This window comes from Geotrypetes seraphini, chromosome 1 (assembly GCF_902459505.1).
Source record: "Geotrypetes seraphini chromosome 1, aGeoSer1.1, whole genome shotgun sequence".
NCBI lineage: Eukaryota > Metazoa > Chordata > Amphibia > Gymnophiona > Dermophiidae > Geotrypetes > Geotrypetes seraphini.
This window is the reverse complement of record NC_047084.1, coordinates 385,604,116-385,622,955: the sequence shown is the minus strand read 5'-3', so window position 1 is coordinate 385,622,955 and position 18,840 is coordinate 385,604,116. Positions and strand designations below refer to the sequence as shown.

The window sequence follows — 18,840 nt, the reverse complement described above, 5'->3', positions numbered from 1 at the left end:
GTGTTGCCTCGGTCCCACCTTTCAGCGAAGGTCCTCCTGCTTCCACGACTCCGACCTCGAGCCTCATCAGACTGTCCTCGTTTGGATCATCTTTAGCCTCGAGTACACCTACTTTATCTTCCTCTGAGCTCCCCTTATTTCAGATACCTAAGCAGAAGGTCCCTGCGGTGGTCCTCAAGCTTTTCAAGACCTCCAAGTTCAAGCACATTTCCACTGCCACATTGGAGCCTTTAGCCTCAGCAAGTAGTCCAGTTTCAGATGCGGATCCACCTTTGCAGGCTTCTCTCCAGACCATGTTGGAGTAGCGATTTGTTCAGTTATTGAGCAAATATGGTTCTGCCTCAACGTTGCGTCCTGTAATCCAGCCTGGGCAATCAGCAGTCTCCCGCGAGGTGGAGTTCCTACCTGTGCCTCGAGCTGAAGCTTCACACTCTATGCAAGAAGCAGAGGCTTTGTGAGTGTCTAGTCTGGCAACTACATACTATGCAAGAAGTACATTCTTTGTGAGTTTCTCGACAGGAATTCTCACACTGCATACAAGGAGCAGAGTCTTTGGGAGTGCTTTGAGATTCCCCAATCCAATCCACTGTGTTGTGATCTACAGCTTCTAGCCCTATCCATTCACCATCAGAATTGCCTGTTTCCATACATAGGGCAGTCTCCTCGATCCTCGAGACTTGCTTCCAAACACCTCTCTCGTTGCCGATCGAGGCCTTCATTGACACATCCATTGTGGCGCGGATCTTCTAAAGAGCAGCCTTCCTTGTCTAGGCCTCATTCCAGACCTTCCAGTCTTCGAGGCCTCCAACTCCTCGCTCAAGGTCACCACTTCCGGACCCTGAGGAATCAGCTGCTTCCATTGCCTTCTCCAAGTCTCCATATTCTATGGATTGCCACTTTTCCAGAGAGGCTTCACCTTTGTTCTCGAGGTTGAGTCCTTCATGAGGCAGGACCTTGGCGGATCAGCTGTCTTTCTCTTCCTTCCTTCGGCAGATGGCTGATGACCTGGAAATTCAGTTAGATGCTGGTTCTAAATACTCTAAGGAGTATCTTGAAGTCATGCATCTACCTCAACCTCCTGCAGAGTCACTTAAGCTTCCTCTTAACAAGCTTTTGTCTCAAACTTTCAAACGTCTGGAGACTCCTTATGCTATACCTGCTGTTCCAGGCAAATTGGACTCGAGGTATAGAACTCTGCATTGCAAAGGGTTTGAGAATTCACAATTATCTCACCAATCCCTCCTTATGGAGTCCTCTTTGAAAAGAACCCATCCTTCCAGGGTCGATGCTACAGTTCCTCCTGGAAGGGAGGGTAAGACCAGGGACAAGTTTGGATGCTGTCTATATCAAAATGCTATGCTGTCCTCCAAAGTCCTCAATTATAATTTTGTCTTCGTTACTTATCTGAAATTCCTTATTGATCTTCTTCCAGGTTTTCTGAAGAACCTGGATCAACATAGACATTTCGAGTTCCAAGAAGTCACTGCTGCTCTGTCACAACTCAGATTGCATCTTCTCCAGTCATCTTATGATGCCTTTGAGCTGTTGGCTAAGGTCACTGCTTTCTCTGTAGCAATGTGCCCGCTTGGCTTGGCTTCACACCATTGACATGGATCCTAATCTTCAGGATCGTAGACATGGATCCTAATCTTCAGGACTGTCTGGCTAACATTCCTTGTCAGGGCAATGACCTCTTTTATGAATCCTTAGAGGCTGCTACTAAGGAGTTGTCTGAACATGAAAAATCTTTTGCTTCCAAAGCCAAAGTCAGCTCTTGCAAAACCTTCACGCCCTACTCCGGTTTTCCAGAAGCGTTATACTCCAAGGGCGGCTCCTTACACTCAAGCACCTCCCAAGAAAACGCAGCAACAGAAACCTCAGCCTTCTACTGCACCTAAGGCTTTGCAACCTTTTTGACTGTCTAAAACAGAGCATAACCTCCATCTGTTCTGCTTCTGTCCTTCCTTCCCCCCTAGGAAGTCGCTCCATCATTTTTACCACCGATAGGAGACCATTACATCTGACTTTTGGGTGCTGTCAATAATCAGGGAAGGATACTCTATTCATTTCACTCAGGTTCCACCAGAGCTTCCTCCAAGAGAATATCCTTCCAATCAATCCCAGACTGCCCTTCTTTTTCTGGAAGCTCAAGCTCTGCTTCGTTTCCGTGCCATCAAGGAGAGCAGGGGGTTTTACTCCCGTTACTTCCTAGTTCCGAAGAAGACAGGAGATTTGAGACCCATTTTGGATCTCAAGGCTCTCAACAAATTTTTAGTCAGATTTCTGCAAACAACAATAAATTGTTACTTATAATGACTGGGGTTGCCATTCAGCAAATTACATATAATTGGAAGGACTGGAAGAGACTAAATTACAGTTTTTGGTGGAACTCTTTGTGCCATATTTATAAAATGGAAAGATTTATTGCAGTACAAAGAGGGTATTTCAAGAAATTTCAGGATGTTTGGAAACCATTAGCAGAATTTTGTAAGGATTAGTTGAAAATGTTTCCCTTTAATGTATCAATTAATTTGGGTAGGGTGAGGGATATTTTATTAATATGTTTTTTATAAGATTATGGAATATATGGTAGGGAGGGGTGGGAAGGGGGAAGGATAAAAATGTATGTACTGTACAAATGAAAGAAGGTAAAATGATATATTTATTGTCAATGTGTTTGAACATATATATTCATTTAATGTAATTTTGAAAATGAATAAAGAATTTACAAAAAAAAAAAACACAAATTTTTAGTCAAAGAAAAATTTTGCATGTTATCCCTGGCATCCCTTTACCCCCTTCTAGATCAGAATGATTGGTTATGTTCTCTGGATCTCAAGGAGGTTTATACTCGCATCCCAATTCATCCAACCTCCCGTCAGAACCTCAGATTTTGGGTGGGGAATCTGCATTATCAATACAGAGTGCTACCCTTTGGCCTGGCTTCATCTCCCAGAGTGTTCACCAAGTGCCTGGTGGTAGTAGCAGCAGCTCTAAGGAACCATGGTCTTCAGGTGTTCACCTACCTAGATGACTGACTCATCAAAGATTCAATATCTCAGGGGATTATTATAGCGACCCAATGGACTACGTGGCTCCTCCAAAGCTTGGGATTCGAAATCAACTTTCCCAAATCCCAACTTCAGAATCTACAATTCATCGGAGCTGTTCTGGACACTATCCAACTAAGAGCATTCCTTCTGCAACAACGTCTGGAGGCTCTTCAAATCTGTCATGCAGTGTCTTTCCACTCTTTAATCTCAGCGAGACACATGATGGTACTACTAGGTCACATGGCCTCCACAGTACACGTGACTCCTTTTGCAGACTTCACGTCAGAATTCCTCAATGGATCTTGGCATCTCAGTGGACTCAGGCTTGCAAACCACTCTCTCGACCCATTACAGTCATTCCTTCACTGAGACAGTCTCTCCGCTGGTGGTTGCTCTTTTCCAATCTCTCCAGAGGCTTGCTGTTTCAAACGCCACCTCATCAGAAGGTCCTCACAACAGATTCCTTGACCAACGCTTGGGGGGCTCATCTCGATGGTCTCCGTATTCAAGGCCACTGGACCAGTACGGATCGTCAGTCTCTCATCATCTTCTTCACGACCAGGTAGTCCTCATTCGGATGGACAACCAAGTCGCCATGTACTATGTCAACAAACAGGGGTGTTGGAATCTCCCTCCCTTTGTCAAGACGCTCTGAAGGTTTGGGACGAGGCACGCCTCCACAACACCTTCCTCCACAACACCTTCCTCAAAGCTGTCTACATCCAAGGGGCGATAAAAAGTTTGGCGGACAAATTGAGTCGTCTTCTGCAACCTCATGAATGGACACTCCATTCCTCGCCTCGTCATCACAACTTTTCACAGTGGGGAATGCCTCAGATAGACCTCTTTGCAGCTCCCCAAAACTGCAAACTGCCTCAGTTCTGGTCCAAGATATATTCTGCTCATCGCCTCGAAGCAGATACTTTTCTACTGGAATGGATGATTCGCTTCCTGTATGCATTCCCTCCATTCCCTCTTATTCTCAAGACTCGTCAAGTTGAACAACGATTATGCCACCATGATTCTGATAGCTCCTCGGTGGCTGAGCCAGCCTTGGTACTCCCTTCTACTTCAACTCAGCAGCAGGGAGCCATACCTTCTACCAGTTTTTCCGTCTCTACTTACACAGAGTCAAGGATCTCTGTTTCATCCCAACCTGCAGTCTCTACACCTGACAGCTTGGTACCTCTTAACATAACTTTTCTTCAGTTTTCTCAACCTGTAAGAGACATTTTAGAGGCTTCTAGAAAGCCTGCTACCAGACAATGCTCCCACCAAAAATGGACTAGATTTTCTATGTGTTGCATCTCTCATGATAAGGAGCCTCAAGATTCCTCCTTATCTTCTGTTCTAGATTATCTTTTGCATTTATCCACCTTTGGCCTCAAGTCTACATCGATCCGAGTCCATCTCAGTGCAATTGCTGCTTTCCATCAGCTTATTGAAGGGAAACCACTCTGCTCATTCGGTGGTTTCCAGATTTATGAAAGGACTTTTCAATGTCAAACCTCTCAAACCGCCTCCAGTTGTTTGGGATCTCAGTGTTGTTCTTGCTCAATTGATGAAGCCTCCAATATCTACGGCTCATCTTATGTATCTTACTTGGAAAGTGGTTTTTCTCATTGCCCTCAGATCTGCTCGAAGAGTCAGTGAGCTGCCAGCATTAGTTGCTGATCCACCTTAAGAGTCAGTGAGCTGCCAGCATTAGTTGCTGATCCACCTTTCACAGTTTTCCATCATGACAAGGTGGTCCTCCGTACTCATCCTAAATTCTTACCTAAAGTGGTTTCAGAAATTCATTTCAACCAATCTATTGTACTTTCAGTGTTTTTTCAAAGACCTCATTCTCATCCTGGAGAATCAGCTCTTCATACTCTGGACTGCAAGCGTGCTTTGGCCTTCTACTTGGAATGCACCAAACCACACAGAACTGCTCCTCAACCTTGGTCTTCTTTGATCCAAACAAGTTGGGACATCCCATCTCTAAGCGTACCATCTCCAACTGGATGGCTGCTTGTATATCTTTCTGCTATGCCCAGGCTGGACTACAACTACAGAGTCAAGTCACAGCCCACAAAGTCAGTCATGGCAGTTTTAGTAGCTTTCCTCAGATGTACACCTATTGAGGAAATTTGCAAAGCTGCTACCTGGTCCTCGGTTCATACTATCACCTCTCACTATTGTCTGGATGCTTTCTCCAGACGGGATGACCATTTTGACCAGAGAGTATTACAAAATTTATTCTCCTAAGTTGCCAATGCTCCCACCATCCCATTCTGGTTAGCTTGGAGGTCACCCATATGTTGAGAATAGACTGCCTTCTTGTCCTGGAATATAGCACAGTTACTTACCATAACAGTTGTTATCCAGGGACAGCAGGCAGTTATTCTCACAATCCACCCACATCCCCTGGTTGGCTTCTCTGCTAGTTATCTAAACTGAGGAGTCTCGCCCTGTGCTGGGCAGGAAGGCACTTGTGCATGCATGATGCAGCTGACTTGAAACTTCTATATTTCTTCAAGCAAGTCTGCTTGCGAGGCTGTCAGCATCCGGGCTCCGTGGATGATGTCACCCATATGTTGAGAATAACTGCCTGCTGTCTCTGGATAACAACTGTTATGATAAGTAACTGTGCTATTTCTCTTCTCCAATTGACGTAAATTTCCTTTTTTAAATTTTTTTTTTCTCTACTTTTCTTGTTCTTGTCCTTAAAGCTAATTGTTCTGTGAATCAGGAATTGCTTTTCTGTTTCACTTTTACAAGTTTAGTTGGGGCTATCTTGTCTAGGACTGATATAGCGAGGTACTGGCAAGAAGTTATGGTCTTATCTGCATCCTCATTCACGGGTTCTAGCTGGTCCAGAACTTCATTGCAGAACTTTTCTTCTGGTATCTTACTTTACTTCTCCTTAAATACCCTTACCTTGGTTGTTATTACTTTAGCTTTAGGTACCTTTAGATAGAAAGTTAAGAGATGATGATGAGCCCGGATAACTGGTTTCCAACTGACATGATCTATTCAAGGAAAATTTAGTTCTTCAGATATGGTAGAGACGAAGTCCAAGCTGTGACCATCTTTGTGAGTAGGATCCGGAGGGAAGATATCAAAATTTAGTTGGGTCAGTATATTCTTCAATGTGTGGACTTTGGGGTCATTGTCGTCCTCTAGGTGTAGATTTAGGACCCCAATAATTATCAGCTCAGTGAAAACCATGGTGCAGTATGAGATCAGGTTAAATATTTTATCTTCCACTATGTTCCACTTGCCAGGTGGTCTTTAGATCAGGACTTATCTATTTCCCAATTTGCTCTTGCTGCAGATCATATGTATATTCTAATCCTGGATCATTACAATTATCTATTAGTTTCATGGAAATAAATTACCTATATAATAAGAGTAAACCTCCACCTCTTTTTGACTTAGGGCTGTGAATCACTTTGGCCAACTAAGTCTCGGGAGTCGTCTTTTGGGATCCAGGATTCAGTTCTGCCAACAATACCAGCCTGGTAATTAGTGATCTGGTCCCTTAAGATCAGAACCTTATTACAGACCGAATGAGTATTGAAATAAATACCGTATTTTTTGCTCCATAAGACGCACCTTGCCATAAGATGCACCCCAGATTTAGAGGAGGAGAACAAACATTGTATACTAATATATACCTGGCACCTTTAAATTCCATCACATTCCCCCCAGCACCTTTTGTAAGCCACATAGAACCGAAAGGCTTTTGCGGTATATAAATAAAAATTTGTTATGTTATTTGTGCAGAGAATTCTTCAGAGTAGCAGTTTGTGGACATGAATTTCTATGAATTCTTGTGCTGTATAGACTCTCATCAATTTGACTTTTATTGTCGTTTATTCAGAGCCCACACAATAACTATGCGGGCTCATTCCCTCCTCCGCTGGTGCAGGACCCGGGCAATTTGCTTTCTCACTCAAGATTTTACCATTACAGCCTACTAAGATAAACTGATCAGGCAGTTCAGTATCACAGAATGCCATCAAATCTTTGTCTGTTATAAATTCTGGCAGTTCAACTATTCACATGTTGTTCCTGCAATTTCTGTTCTTTTGGTCTTTCAAATTCTGTTCCAGCCCCCCCCCCCTTCCCGGCGGTACCTTTAAATTGTGATGGTCGTGGACGGCTGCCTGCTGATTATGCCTGGGCCAGCGGCGCACAAGTACGCTAATGTCTGGGCCCGCAACACTTCCTAATTGTAGTTGTTGCTGGTGCTTCGCTGGACGGCTGCCTGCTGATTGCCGGTATGTCAAGGCCAACGGCAAACAAACACGCTGCTGCGTGGGTACACACCACTTCCTAAATGGCTGCCAGCAGTCTCACGAGAACTTCTAGCAGCCATTCAGGAAGATGTGCGCACCCACGCAGCAGCACGCTCGTGTGCCGCTGGCTCCGACATACCGGCAATCAGCAGGCAGCCATCCAGCGAAGCACCAACAAACACCAACCTGTCCCCTAAGTGACCCTAGAGCTAAGGACATGATATCCATTGTGGCCACCTGCAGCTTTCTCTGCTGGTTAACATTGTGGGCTCCGGGTGTTCTGTGTGATTCAGCCCTTCTTGTGGAAGGGTTTGGACAGAGTTGCACGCTCGATCCTCCTCTGTCCGTACGAAGGGCTGAGGAGGGGCTGAAATGGTGTGTGAGCATGGTATCCTTCGGCAATGAGGATGCTGGAACAGTCCTGTGGGGTATGGAGGGACAAAATGGCAGGCTTTCTTCTTCTTACCCTGGTGTTAACTGGAGTGCTGACATCTTTCTCATATTACCCTTTTAGATGGGCTTGCAGTATTGATCCAGAATTTGCACACAAAGGGCCCTTTGGCATGCCAGTTCTTGGGAGCAGGGCTTTTCACCGTGTGGAGTGTTCTGGTGGAGTAAGGAGCAGGCAAGATGGAAGAGAGTTCCTTACCCTGCTAGGACCGATGGGCCGACATCTTGGAGTAGAGTCCTATAGCCAATTATTTTGTTGAGCCTTAGGGTCCTGCTGATGTGGGGCCTTGGGATTGAGGCTTTCCGCTGCTTGGAGCGTTCCGGTTGCGTAAGGAGCAGGCAAGATGGAGGAGAGCTCCTTTCCCTGCTGGGACCGATGGGCCAGCATCTGGGGGCTAGGACCATCGGTTCCAGCTAGGCCCTGCTGTGCCTTCTAGAGACTATCTGTTAATGCTTTATGCTATGACAGTTAAGTTTCTATCTCTGCCAAAAAGTTAAAGCTTAAAACTATGGGAAAAGGCTTTTGTACTGTGGACTTTGCTGTTTTTAAATTCAAACTGTCTTTATCAATTAACCTACTATTTCTCTTTAAATTACCAAAGCACAGAGCAAAATTCTGTTCACTTACCCAGAGAAATGTCCTCTTTTCCTCTCTTGTTTTCCCAAATGCTTATTTTTTATGGCTGATAGTCATACGTGTACATTTTTTGCAGGCTATCTAACAACTGAGTCACCTAAAATTGTTTCTTCTGCAAGTCAACCAGATCTTTTGAGTGGGTGGGAATCCTGGGCAGCTTCTACAAGTACTACAAGTATAGCCACACCTCAACCTCACAAGTCACCATTTGAAGGTATTTGATGAAGTTCTGTTTTTTATTTTTGTTGCAGCAGAGTCTATATTAAATTCATAATATAAATATCAAGTATGATAAATTTATTTCCGTATCCTACTAGATCAGTCCAGATGGCCTACTAGCAGATGTAGCCAGGGAGCACTGACAGTTCAGTTATATCATCACCAGTATAAGGAGTGATTCAACCCTGGAACTTATTAGTATTTCCCTGCCTCCAGCAGGTGATACAGTTTGGACGGGTGCAACAGGATTCTTTGAGGCAGGCCTAGCTCAGCAGGACACAGTCCATGGCCTGTGTATTAGAGATACTAGTCTTCTGGCCTCTGTCTGCTCTTGGAGATAAGTAATTATACTTTCTTCAAGTTTAACATGAGCAGCTTGGCCCTTCCAGTGCTCTGAGCCTTTCCCTATGGAGCTTTGCTTACTGCAACTAGGATGTCAAATTCAGGTAGGCTGCCCTATGCCACAACTTTGACCCAAGGTTATAGGTTCTGAAAGGAACATATGCAGAGGAGATTGATAGACCCACTGATTCCTTACCATGGCTGGTGAGTCAGAGGTTCGCTAGGTATGTGTGCTTACCGCTCTTGATTTGTTGGCAAGTTTATTTGCTTCCCAGGTGGTGGGGTCACCCTTTGGGACTCCTTGAGGATTATACTTTAGGGATGATTTCAATTACACATATGTACTTAAAACATCAGTAATGGTTGCCTATAGAGGCATGTGTTCAATTTAAAATGTGTATGTTGATTTTTAAATTTTTTTCAAGATTTGCCTGATTTATTATTATAGCCATTAGTTAACTGGCATTATCCCAAGATAAGCAGGCAGCTTATTCTCACATATGGGTGACGTCATCCACGGAGCGCAGATGTGGACAGCCTCGCAAGCAGACTTGCTTGAAGAAACTTAGAAGTTTCGAGTCAGCCGCACCGCGCATTCGCGAGTGCCTTCCTGCCCAGCACAGAGCGAGTCTCCTCAGTTTTCTGCGGAGCTGAGAAGTCCGTCTTTGACTCTCTGCATTTAACTTTGTTACTTCGTGCCTTCTCTCACCGCGGTTTGTGTTATTTTTTTCATGAATCATTGTGATCTTTTCTTTATTTTTAGTTTTAAAAAAAAAAAATTATTATTTTCCGTTCGACTGGTGGGGCAGGCCGCTCGGCCGCAGCCCATGGGCTTTGACTTTGCTGCGGCTATTTTTCCTCCTATGTCCCGGCCAGCAATGGGCTTCAAGAAGTGTAGCCAGTGCCAGCGTGCGATTTTCCTCACGGACCCACACCATCAGTGCCTCAATTTCCTTGGGCCGAAACATCAACCGAAGTCGTGCGAGCACTGTGCTACTCTTCAACCTCGAGCCCTTAAACATCGTCAGATTTAGTGGAGAAACTTTTCGGGATGGACTCTTCAGCCACAGCCTCGACTTTGAAAGCGGCCTCGGTTCCACCTTCTATTGAGGGCCCTCCTGCCTCCACGACTCCGACTTCGAGCCTCATCAAACCTTCCTCGTTTGCGGCGGCTCTTTCCTTGAGTACACCTGCTATATCTTCTCCTGGATCCTCAGGTCAGATAGCTCAGCAGAAAGTTCCAGCGGTGGTCCTCAAGCTTGCTAAGACTTCCAAGTCGAAGCACATTTCCACTGCCACTATGGAACCTCCAGCCTTAGCAAGGTTTCAGATGCGGATCCATCCTTGCCGGCTTCCTTCCAGACCATGTTAGAGCAGCAATTTGTTCAGTTCCTAACCAAAATGGGACAGAAGCTAGCTACTCTAATCCAGCCTGGGCATTCTTCAGACTCCCGCAGGGTCGAGCCTCTTCCTATGCCTCAGGCTGAACCTTCACACTCTATGCAGGGAGCAGAGTCTTTGCGAGTGTCTGGTCTGGCATCCATGCACTCTAAGCAAGGAGTAGATTCTTTGCAAGTGCCTCGACAGGAATCCTCACACTCCATAGTTTCAAGTTTCAAGTTTATTCGAAATTTGATGAATCGCTTATACGTAAAATACTAAGCGATTTACATTAAAATCCAAATTTGAACATACGTTAAAATACAAAATAATAATAACAAATAAAATATTAAGCGAATTACAATAAAATCCAAATTTGAACATATGTTAAGATACAAGGTAATAATAATAATAACAAATCCAAAAAAAAGGGGGTTGGACCTACAGACCAACAGACTCAACTGGATGGAAGGGAAGAAGGAATCAGTTTACAATATTAATCATTTTAAAAAGAGAGAAACACGAAAGGAAAAAAACATTTGGAAGGGTGTTTTTTTTTTAATTATAAAGGACTGCTGCACTGCAATTATTCCATATAGGAGGTAAACGCATCTTTGAATAGAAGGGTTTTTAAATTAATTTTGAAACGGCTAATATCTTTTTCGTCTCTAATATATTGGGGGAGAGAATTCCAGGTTTGAGGAGCTACTACTGAAAATATATCGTGTCGTCTTGTGCCGATCACTTTCAAAGAAGGGACTACTAAAAGACCTTGGGTTGATGAGCGAAGGGAGCGAGAAGAGTTGTATGGAATAAGTACCCTGTTTATGAATTGCGGTTCGTTTGTGGATAAAGTTTTAAATACCAAAAGTAGAATTTTGAAGATGATGCGATGATTGATGGGAAGCCAATGTGAGGCAACCAGAAAGGGGGATACATGGTCATATTTTTTCCCATTGTGAATTAATTTAACGGCAAGATTTTGAATAATCTGTAGCTGTTTCTTTTCTTTTTGAGTAATATTTAGCAGTAATGAGTTACAATAGTCTAGCTTAGAGATGATAAGTGAATGTATAAGTATATTAAGGGATTTTGGTTCCAAGGAGAAGAGTCTTTGGGAGTGCCTCGAGATTCCTCCACCAAGCCTCATGAGCTTCGATCTACAGCTTCTAGCCCTATTCAATCCTTGGTGGCAATGTCTGCTTCCATCTTCGGGGCAAAGGCTTCTTGATCCTCGAGACCTTCCAAGCACCACTCTCGTCGATCGAGACCTTCCTCGAGGCATACTTGCAGGCATAGCTCTTCTTCCAAAGAGCATCCTTCTTCAACTAAGCCTCGATCTACACCTTCCAGCTCTTCCAGACCACCGACTCCTCGATCGATCGAGGTCTCCGCTTCCAGACCTCAAGGACTCAGCGGCTTCTATTGCTTCGTCCCAGTCTCCGTATTCCTTTGAAGACTATTTTCCCGCCGAGGCCTCATCTTCGACTCAGGCTGCCTCGAGGTCCTCGAGTCCCTCTCAAGGCAGGGCATTAGTGGATCAACTATCTTTCTGTTCTTCGCCAGATGGCTGCTGACCTGGAACTTCAGTTGGATGCAGGTTCTAAATACTCTAAGGAGTACCTCAGAGTCATGCATCTCCCTCAACCTCCTGCAGAGTCACTTAAGCTTCCTCTTCACAAGCTTTTGTCTCAGACTTTTACACGATGCCTGGAGACTCCTTATGCAATTCCTGCTCTTCCAGGCAAATTGGACTCCAGGTATAGAACTCTGCATTGCAAAGGATTTTAGAATTCACAGTTGTCTCACCAATCCCTGCTTGTGGAGTCCTCCTTGAAAAGATCCCATCCTTCCAGTGTTTATGCTACCATCCCTCCTGGAAGGGAAGGGAAAACCATGGACAAGTTTGGACGTCGCCTTTACCAAAATGCTATGATGTCCTCCAAAGTCCTCAATTATAATTTTCATTTTGTCACTTATTTCAAGTTCCTCATTGATCTTCTTCCTAAATTTCTCAGCTATTTAGATACACAGCACTTCGAATTTCAAGAAGTCATAGCTACTCTGTCACAACTCAGATTACATCTTCTCCAGTCTTCTTATGATGCCTTCAAGTTGTCCGCCAGGGTGACTGCTTGTTCTGTAGCAATGCGCCACCTGGCCTGGCTTCGCACCATTCACATGGACCCTAATCTTCAGGACCACTTGGCTAATATTCTTTGTGCAGGCAATGACCTCTTTGATGAATCTATCGAGGCAGCCACCAAGAAATTGTCTGAACATGAAAAATCTTTTGCTTCCATTGTCAGACCAAAGCCTAAACCAGCTCCTGCCAAGCCTACATGACTTCCTCCAATTTTCCAGAGGAGTTTTGCTCCGAGAGCGGCCCCTTACACTCGTCCGCCTCCCAACAAACAGCAGAATCAGAAGCAACAGAAATCTCAATCTTCTGCTATACCTAAGGCTGCGCAGCCTTTTTGACTGTTTAAAACAGAGCATAACCTCCACTGTTCTGTCTCTGTCCATTCTTCCCCCCTATAGGAGGTTGCCTCCGTCATTTTTATCACTGATGGGAGACAATTACATCCAACCTCTGGGTATTGTCAATCATCAGGGAAGGATACTCTCTTCGTTTCACTCGGGTTCCACCAGAGCTTCCTCCAAGAGAGTATCCTTCCAGTCCATCCCAGATCGCCTTCTTCTTCAGGAAGCTCAAGCTCTCCTTCGTCTCCATGCCATCGAGCCAGTTCCTTTGGAACAGCAGAACAGGGAGTTTTACTCCCGTTCCTTCCTCATTCCGAAGAAGACGGTCGATCTGAGACTCATTCTGGATCTCAGGGCTCTCAACAAATTTTTAGTCAAAGAAAAATTTTGTATGTTGTTCCTGGCGTCCCTTTATCCCCTTCTAGATCAGAACAACTGGTTATGCTCTCTGGATCTCAAGGAGGCTTATACTCATATTCCCATTCATCCGGCCTCCCATCAATATCTCAGATTTAGGGTGGGGAATCTGCATTATCAATACAAAGTGCTACCATTTGGCCTGGCTTCATCTCCCAGAGTGTTCACCAAGTGCCTGGTGGTGGTAGCAGCAGCTCTAAGGAACCATGGTCTTCAGGTATTTCCCTACCTAGACGACTGGCTCATCAAGGATTCCACATCTCAGGGGGTTATTGTAGCGACCTAACGGACTACGTGGTTTCTACAAAGTTTGGGATTTGAAATCAACTTTCCCAAATCTCAACTTCAGCCCTTTCAGAATCTACAATTCATCGGAGCTATTCTGGGCACTGTCCAACTAAGAGCATTACTTCCACAACAACGTCTGGAAGCTCTCCTTCAGCTCTGTCATGCAGTGTATTTCCGCTCTTCAATCTCAGTGAGACACATGATGGTACTCCTAGGTCACATGGCTTCCACAGTACCCATTTCTCCTTTTGCCAGACTTCACCTCAGAATTCCTCAGTGGACCCTGGCCTCTCAGTGGCATGCGACCCACTCTCGACACATTGCAGTCACTCCTTCCTTGAGACAGTCTCTCCGCTGGTGGATGCTCTCTTCCAATCTCTCCAAAGGCTTGCTGTTTCAATCACCCCCCCCCCCTCACAACAGATTCCTCGACCTACGCTTGGGGCGCTCATCTAGAATGGTCTCCGTACTCAAGGCCACTGGACCAGTACGGATGGTCAGTCTCACATCAATCAGTTGGAACTCAGAGCAATCCTCAAAACTCTCCATGCTTTTCAACATCTGCTTCACAACAAAGTAGTCCTCCTTCGGACGGACAACCAAATCGCCATGTATTATGTCAACAAAAAGGGAGGGACAGGGTCTGCCTCCCTTTGTCAAGAAGCTCTGGAGGTTTGGGACTGGGAAATCCACCACAACACCTTCCTCAAAGCTGTCTACATTCAAGGGGCAAATAATTGCTTGATGGACAACTTGAGTCGTCTACTGCAACCTCATGAATGGACACTCCATTCTTCCCCTCTTTATCTCATTTTTTCACGCGGCTCCCCACAACTACAAACTGCCACAGTTCTGCTCCTCACCACCTCGAGGCAGATGCTTTTCTACTGGAATGGATGATTCGCTTCCTGTATGCATTCCCTCCATTCCCTCTTATTCTCAAGACTCGTCAAGTTGAACAACGATCATGCCACCATGATTCTGATAGCTCCTCGGTGGCCGAGCCAGCCTTGGTACTCCCTTCTACTTCAACTCCCTTCTACTTCAACTCAGCCATACCTTCTACCAGTTTTTCCTTCTCTGCTTACACAGAGTCAAGGATCTCTGCTTCATCCCAACCTTCAGTCTCTACACCTGATAGCTTGGTACCTCTCAACATAACTCCTCTTCAGTTTTCTCAATCTGTAAGAGATATTTTAGAAGCTTCTAGGAAGCCTACCACTAGACAATGCTATCACCAAAAATGGTGTTTTTCTCATCATAAGGAGCCTCAGCATTCCTCCTTATCTTCTGTTTTGGACTACCTTTTGCACTTATCTAATTCTGGCCTCAAGTCTACATCTATATGAGTCCATCTCAGTGCAATTGTGGCTTTCCATCAGCTTATTGAAGGGAAAACACTCTCTGCTCATCCGGTGGTTTCCAGATTCATGAAAGGACTGTTCAATGTCAAACCTCCTCTCAGACCGCCTCCTGTGGTTTGGGACCTCAATGTTGTCCTTACTCAATTCATGAAGCCTCCGTTTGAACCAATTGACAAGGCTCATCTGAAGTATCTCACTTAGAAAGTGGTGTTTCTCATTGCCCTCACTACTGCTCGACGAGTCAGTGAGCTGCAAGCTTTAGTTGCTGACCCACCATTCACGGTGTTCCATCATGACAAAGTGGTTCTTCGTACTCATCCTAAATTCCTACCTAAAGTAGTCTCGAAATTTCATCTCAACCAATCCATTGTACTTCCAGTGTTTTTTCCAAAGCCTCATTCTCACCCTGGAGAATCAGCCCTTCATACTCTGGACTGTAAACGTGCTTTGGCCTTCTATTTGGAACGCACCAAACCACACAGAACTCCTCAACTTTTTTTTCCTTCAACCCAAATATGTTGGGGCATCCTATTTCTAAGCGTACCATCTCCAATTGGATGGTGGCTTGTATCTCTTTCTGCTATGCCCAGGCTGGATTATCCCTTCACAGTAAAGTCAGAGCCTATAAAGTCAGAGCTATGGCAGCTTCAGTAGCTTTCCTCAGATCTACACCTATTGAGGAAATTTGTAGAGCTGCTATTTGGTCCTGGTTTATACCTTCACTTCTCACTATTGTCTGGATACTTTCTCCAGACGGGATGAACAGTTTGGCCAAACAGTATTACAAAATTTATTCTCCTAAATTGCCAACACTCCCACCATCCCATTCTTGTTAGCTTGGAGTTCACCCATATGTGAGAATACCTGCCTGCTTGTCCTGGGATAAAGCACAGTTACTTACCATAACAGGTATTATCCAAAGATAGCAGGCAGCTATTCTCACAACCCACCCACCACCCCTGGTTGGCTTCTCTGCTAGCTCTCTGAACTGAGGAGACGTGCCGTGTGCTGGGCGGGAAGGCACATGCGTGGTGTGGGCGACTTGCAACTTCGAGTTTCTTCAAGCAAGTCTGCTTGTGAGGCATCCGCATCCGGGCTACGTTGATGATGTCACCCATATGTGAGAATAGCTGCCTGCTGTCCCTGGATAACACCTGTTACGGTAAGTAACTGTGCTTTACCTCCCATCCCATGACTTTCTAATTTCTGCAGAAGTCTTTCATGAGGTCCTTTGTCAAATGCCTTGAAAATCCAAATATACAACATCAACCAATTCACCTCTTCAAAGAAATACATTAGATTGGTGAGGCAGAATTTCTCTTTGCTAAATCCTTGTTGGCTTTCTTATTAATTCATGCTTATTTAGATGCAATTTTGTTTTTTTATAATAATCGTTACCATTTTTCCTGACACCGACGTCAATCTCACTGGTGTATAAATTTCCAGATCACCTCTGGAGTCCTTTATAATATTGCCATCCCATTGGCCATCCTCCAGTCTTCTGGTACTATGATAGATTTTAGAGAAAAACTACAAATTACTAACAATAGCTCTGCATGTTCCTTTTCAGTTTTGTCAGCACTCTGGGATGTATACCGTCCAGTTCAGACAATTTTCTACTTTTCAGTTTGTCAAATTGACCCATTACATCATCCAATGTTACAGAGATTTGTTTGAGTTGCTCTGATTTCATTAGAATTAAATCTCATTTCTGAACCAGTAACTCCCCCATATCTTCCTCTTTGAAGACCAAGGCAAATATTTATTTAATTTCTCTGCTATGGCATTGTTTTCCCTGAGAGTCCCCTTTATCACTCAGTCTTCTAGCAGTCCAATTGATTTTCTTCTTGGCTTCTTGATTTTAATATACCTAAAACATTTTTTTACTATTAGGCATGCTCAATATATTTATATAATTACCGGTACTCCTACACCATTTTTTCATGTCAAGGTTCTTTTCTATATTAAATTTTAACTAATACAAAGAATAGAATGCTTAATAATAATGTCCAGTAAGATGTGCCTGCTCTGTTGCACACTCTGAGCCAGTGGCTTTACGAAGAGTTTCAGTGGCTTCCAGTAAAAATACATACACTTCCCCCTCCGCATTCGCAGTGATAGGGGAACAGCATGGCAGCGAATACAGAAAAACTGCAAATAACTTTTTGTATGTTGTTCGCGGTTTTTCTGTTAAAAAAAAAAAAACAACTAAAAAAATACAAAACCGCAAATAACCTGACCTGCAAGTGTAGCAATTTTCTCCGTACAATGCTGGGAGCATCGATTTTTCTTACTAAAAAAAAATATTTTTTATTGAGAGTGGCAAACGGCCCAGACCGGCTAGTACAATCAGTATAGTAACATGAACAATACAGTAAGAACAAGGAGAGCAAGAATAAAAAACAAGCAATTACTAGTCACCTCAGTGCGAGATAGGCCATCGAGGAGCAGGTCATTGTGCAGCTAAAGGAAGCCAGCAAGCCAACCCAAACCTACAATACCCGTGAGGAGTATAGAACCAGACTAGACCATTGGCCATAACATTTTATGTTGTAAATTCCCACCAATGCACATACAATCAATCAGTAAGCCATACACCCCTTACTACACAACAAGCACCCTGCAAGCATACTACATCCAGCCCAGCAGGCAATCCATTCATACCACCCCTACAGATCCCAGCCCCTCCTCCCCCCCACCCACCCCCGAAATACAGGTAGGGAGACACAAAAAGGCCAATTGCAGGGAGTCCCGAAGAACACTGAAACGCTGGGAGCAGCGATTTCCTGTGACATAAATTTGGGGGTGGAGCCTGGGAACGAAAAACCGCGAATAACCGAAACCGCGAATGTGGAGGGGAAAGTGTATTCAGTTTAAAATTTGTTTTGATTTTAATAAGTTTTACAGCCAAGTGCCTTCATATATGACCTCACTTCATTGACCTTCAAATAGGTTTTTGCATTCCTATTACAATTTGACCTTAGTTTTTGAGAACTTAAAAATGTTGGATTTAAAAAGTTTTGTAAGAGAACAATAAAGAGCAGGGGGAAGAATAAATGAACCGTATACCAACAAAACTCTCCTAATATCATAAAAAAACAAGCTAGACAGGGCATATTTATCCAAATTAATTATTATCAATTCCACAATGCAAAATCAAAGCTAAAGTTAAAAAAAAAAAACACAAAAAACACTAAACAGAAGAGAAAGCCTCAGTGCTCTATCTCCAGCAATAAATTTTAGCTAGGCTTTATGGGTAGTTACTTTGTAGGCATATAAAACCCCACATGAATGATTCACACTCAGTTCTGCGCAGTGCAAAACTTATTGTGAAAAAATGTTTAGAAACAGAAGTGTAACTTATCTACTTTAACTATAGATTTGCAATCACCAACAGTAGCCAGCATTTTGCTGAAATGCTGCTTCAGGGATTACAGAGACCAATCTTGTACACTTGAAAAATGTATGACTTTAAAATGGATTCTGTTTTCTTTATAAAGTTTTTTAATTTCCCTGTTTGAATGGCAGGCAACTAAGATGGAATATTCTTCCCCATGCTTTGAAGCAGGGGTGCCCACACTTTTTTGGCCTGCGAGCTACTTTTAAAATGACCAAGTCAAAATGATCTACCAACAATAAAATTTTAAAAAACACAAAGCACACTGTATGCACAGAAAATGTTAATTATCATTTATATTTGGGGGTTTTTTCAAAGAGGTCAAGGCAGATGACTTTAAAATATGCAATATCACCTCGGTAACAACTATACAAAAATAGACAAATATACCCCCTCCCTTTTTACTAAATCGCAATAGCAGTTTTTACCACAGGGAGCTGCACTGAATACCCCGCGCTGCTCTCGATGCTCTTAGGCTCCCTGTACTAAAAATCGCTATTGCGATTTAGTAAAAGGGAGCCAT

The 18,840-nt window shown here is 43.8% G+C and overlaps 1 protein-coding gene across 5 annotated transcripts in view; it reads left to right on the top strand.

Moving 5' to 3' along the window:
* Positions 1 to 18,840, top strand: part of GAK (cyclin G associated kinase) — a 652,499-nt gene that overhangs the window by 581,133 nt on the left and 52,526 nt on the right. For 4 of the 5 annotated variants that reach the window (XM_033916747.1, XM_033916757.1, XM_033916736.1 and 1 more), the window contains one exon: positions 8,503 to 8,640. The exons of the other annotated variant lie outside the window; for it this stretch is intronic. In XM_033916747.1, coding sequence (XP_033772638.1) covers positions 8,503 to 8,640 — 138 coding nt within the window. The remainder of the gene's footprint in view (positions 1 to 8,502; positions 8,641 to 18,840) is intronic. 5 annotated transcript variants of the gene reach the window in all.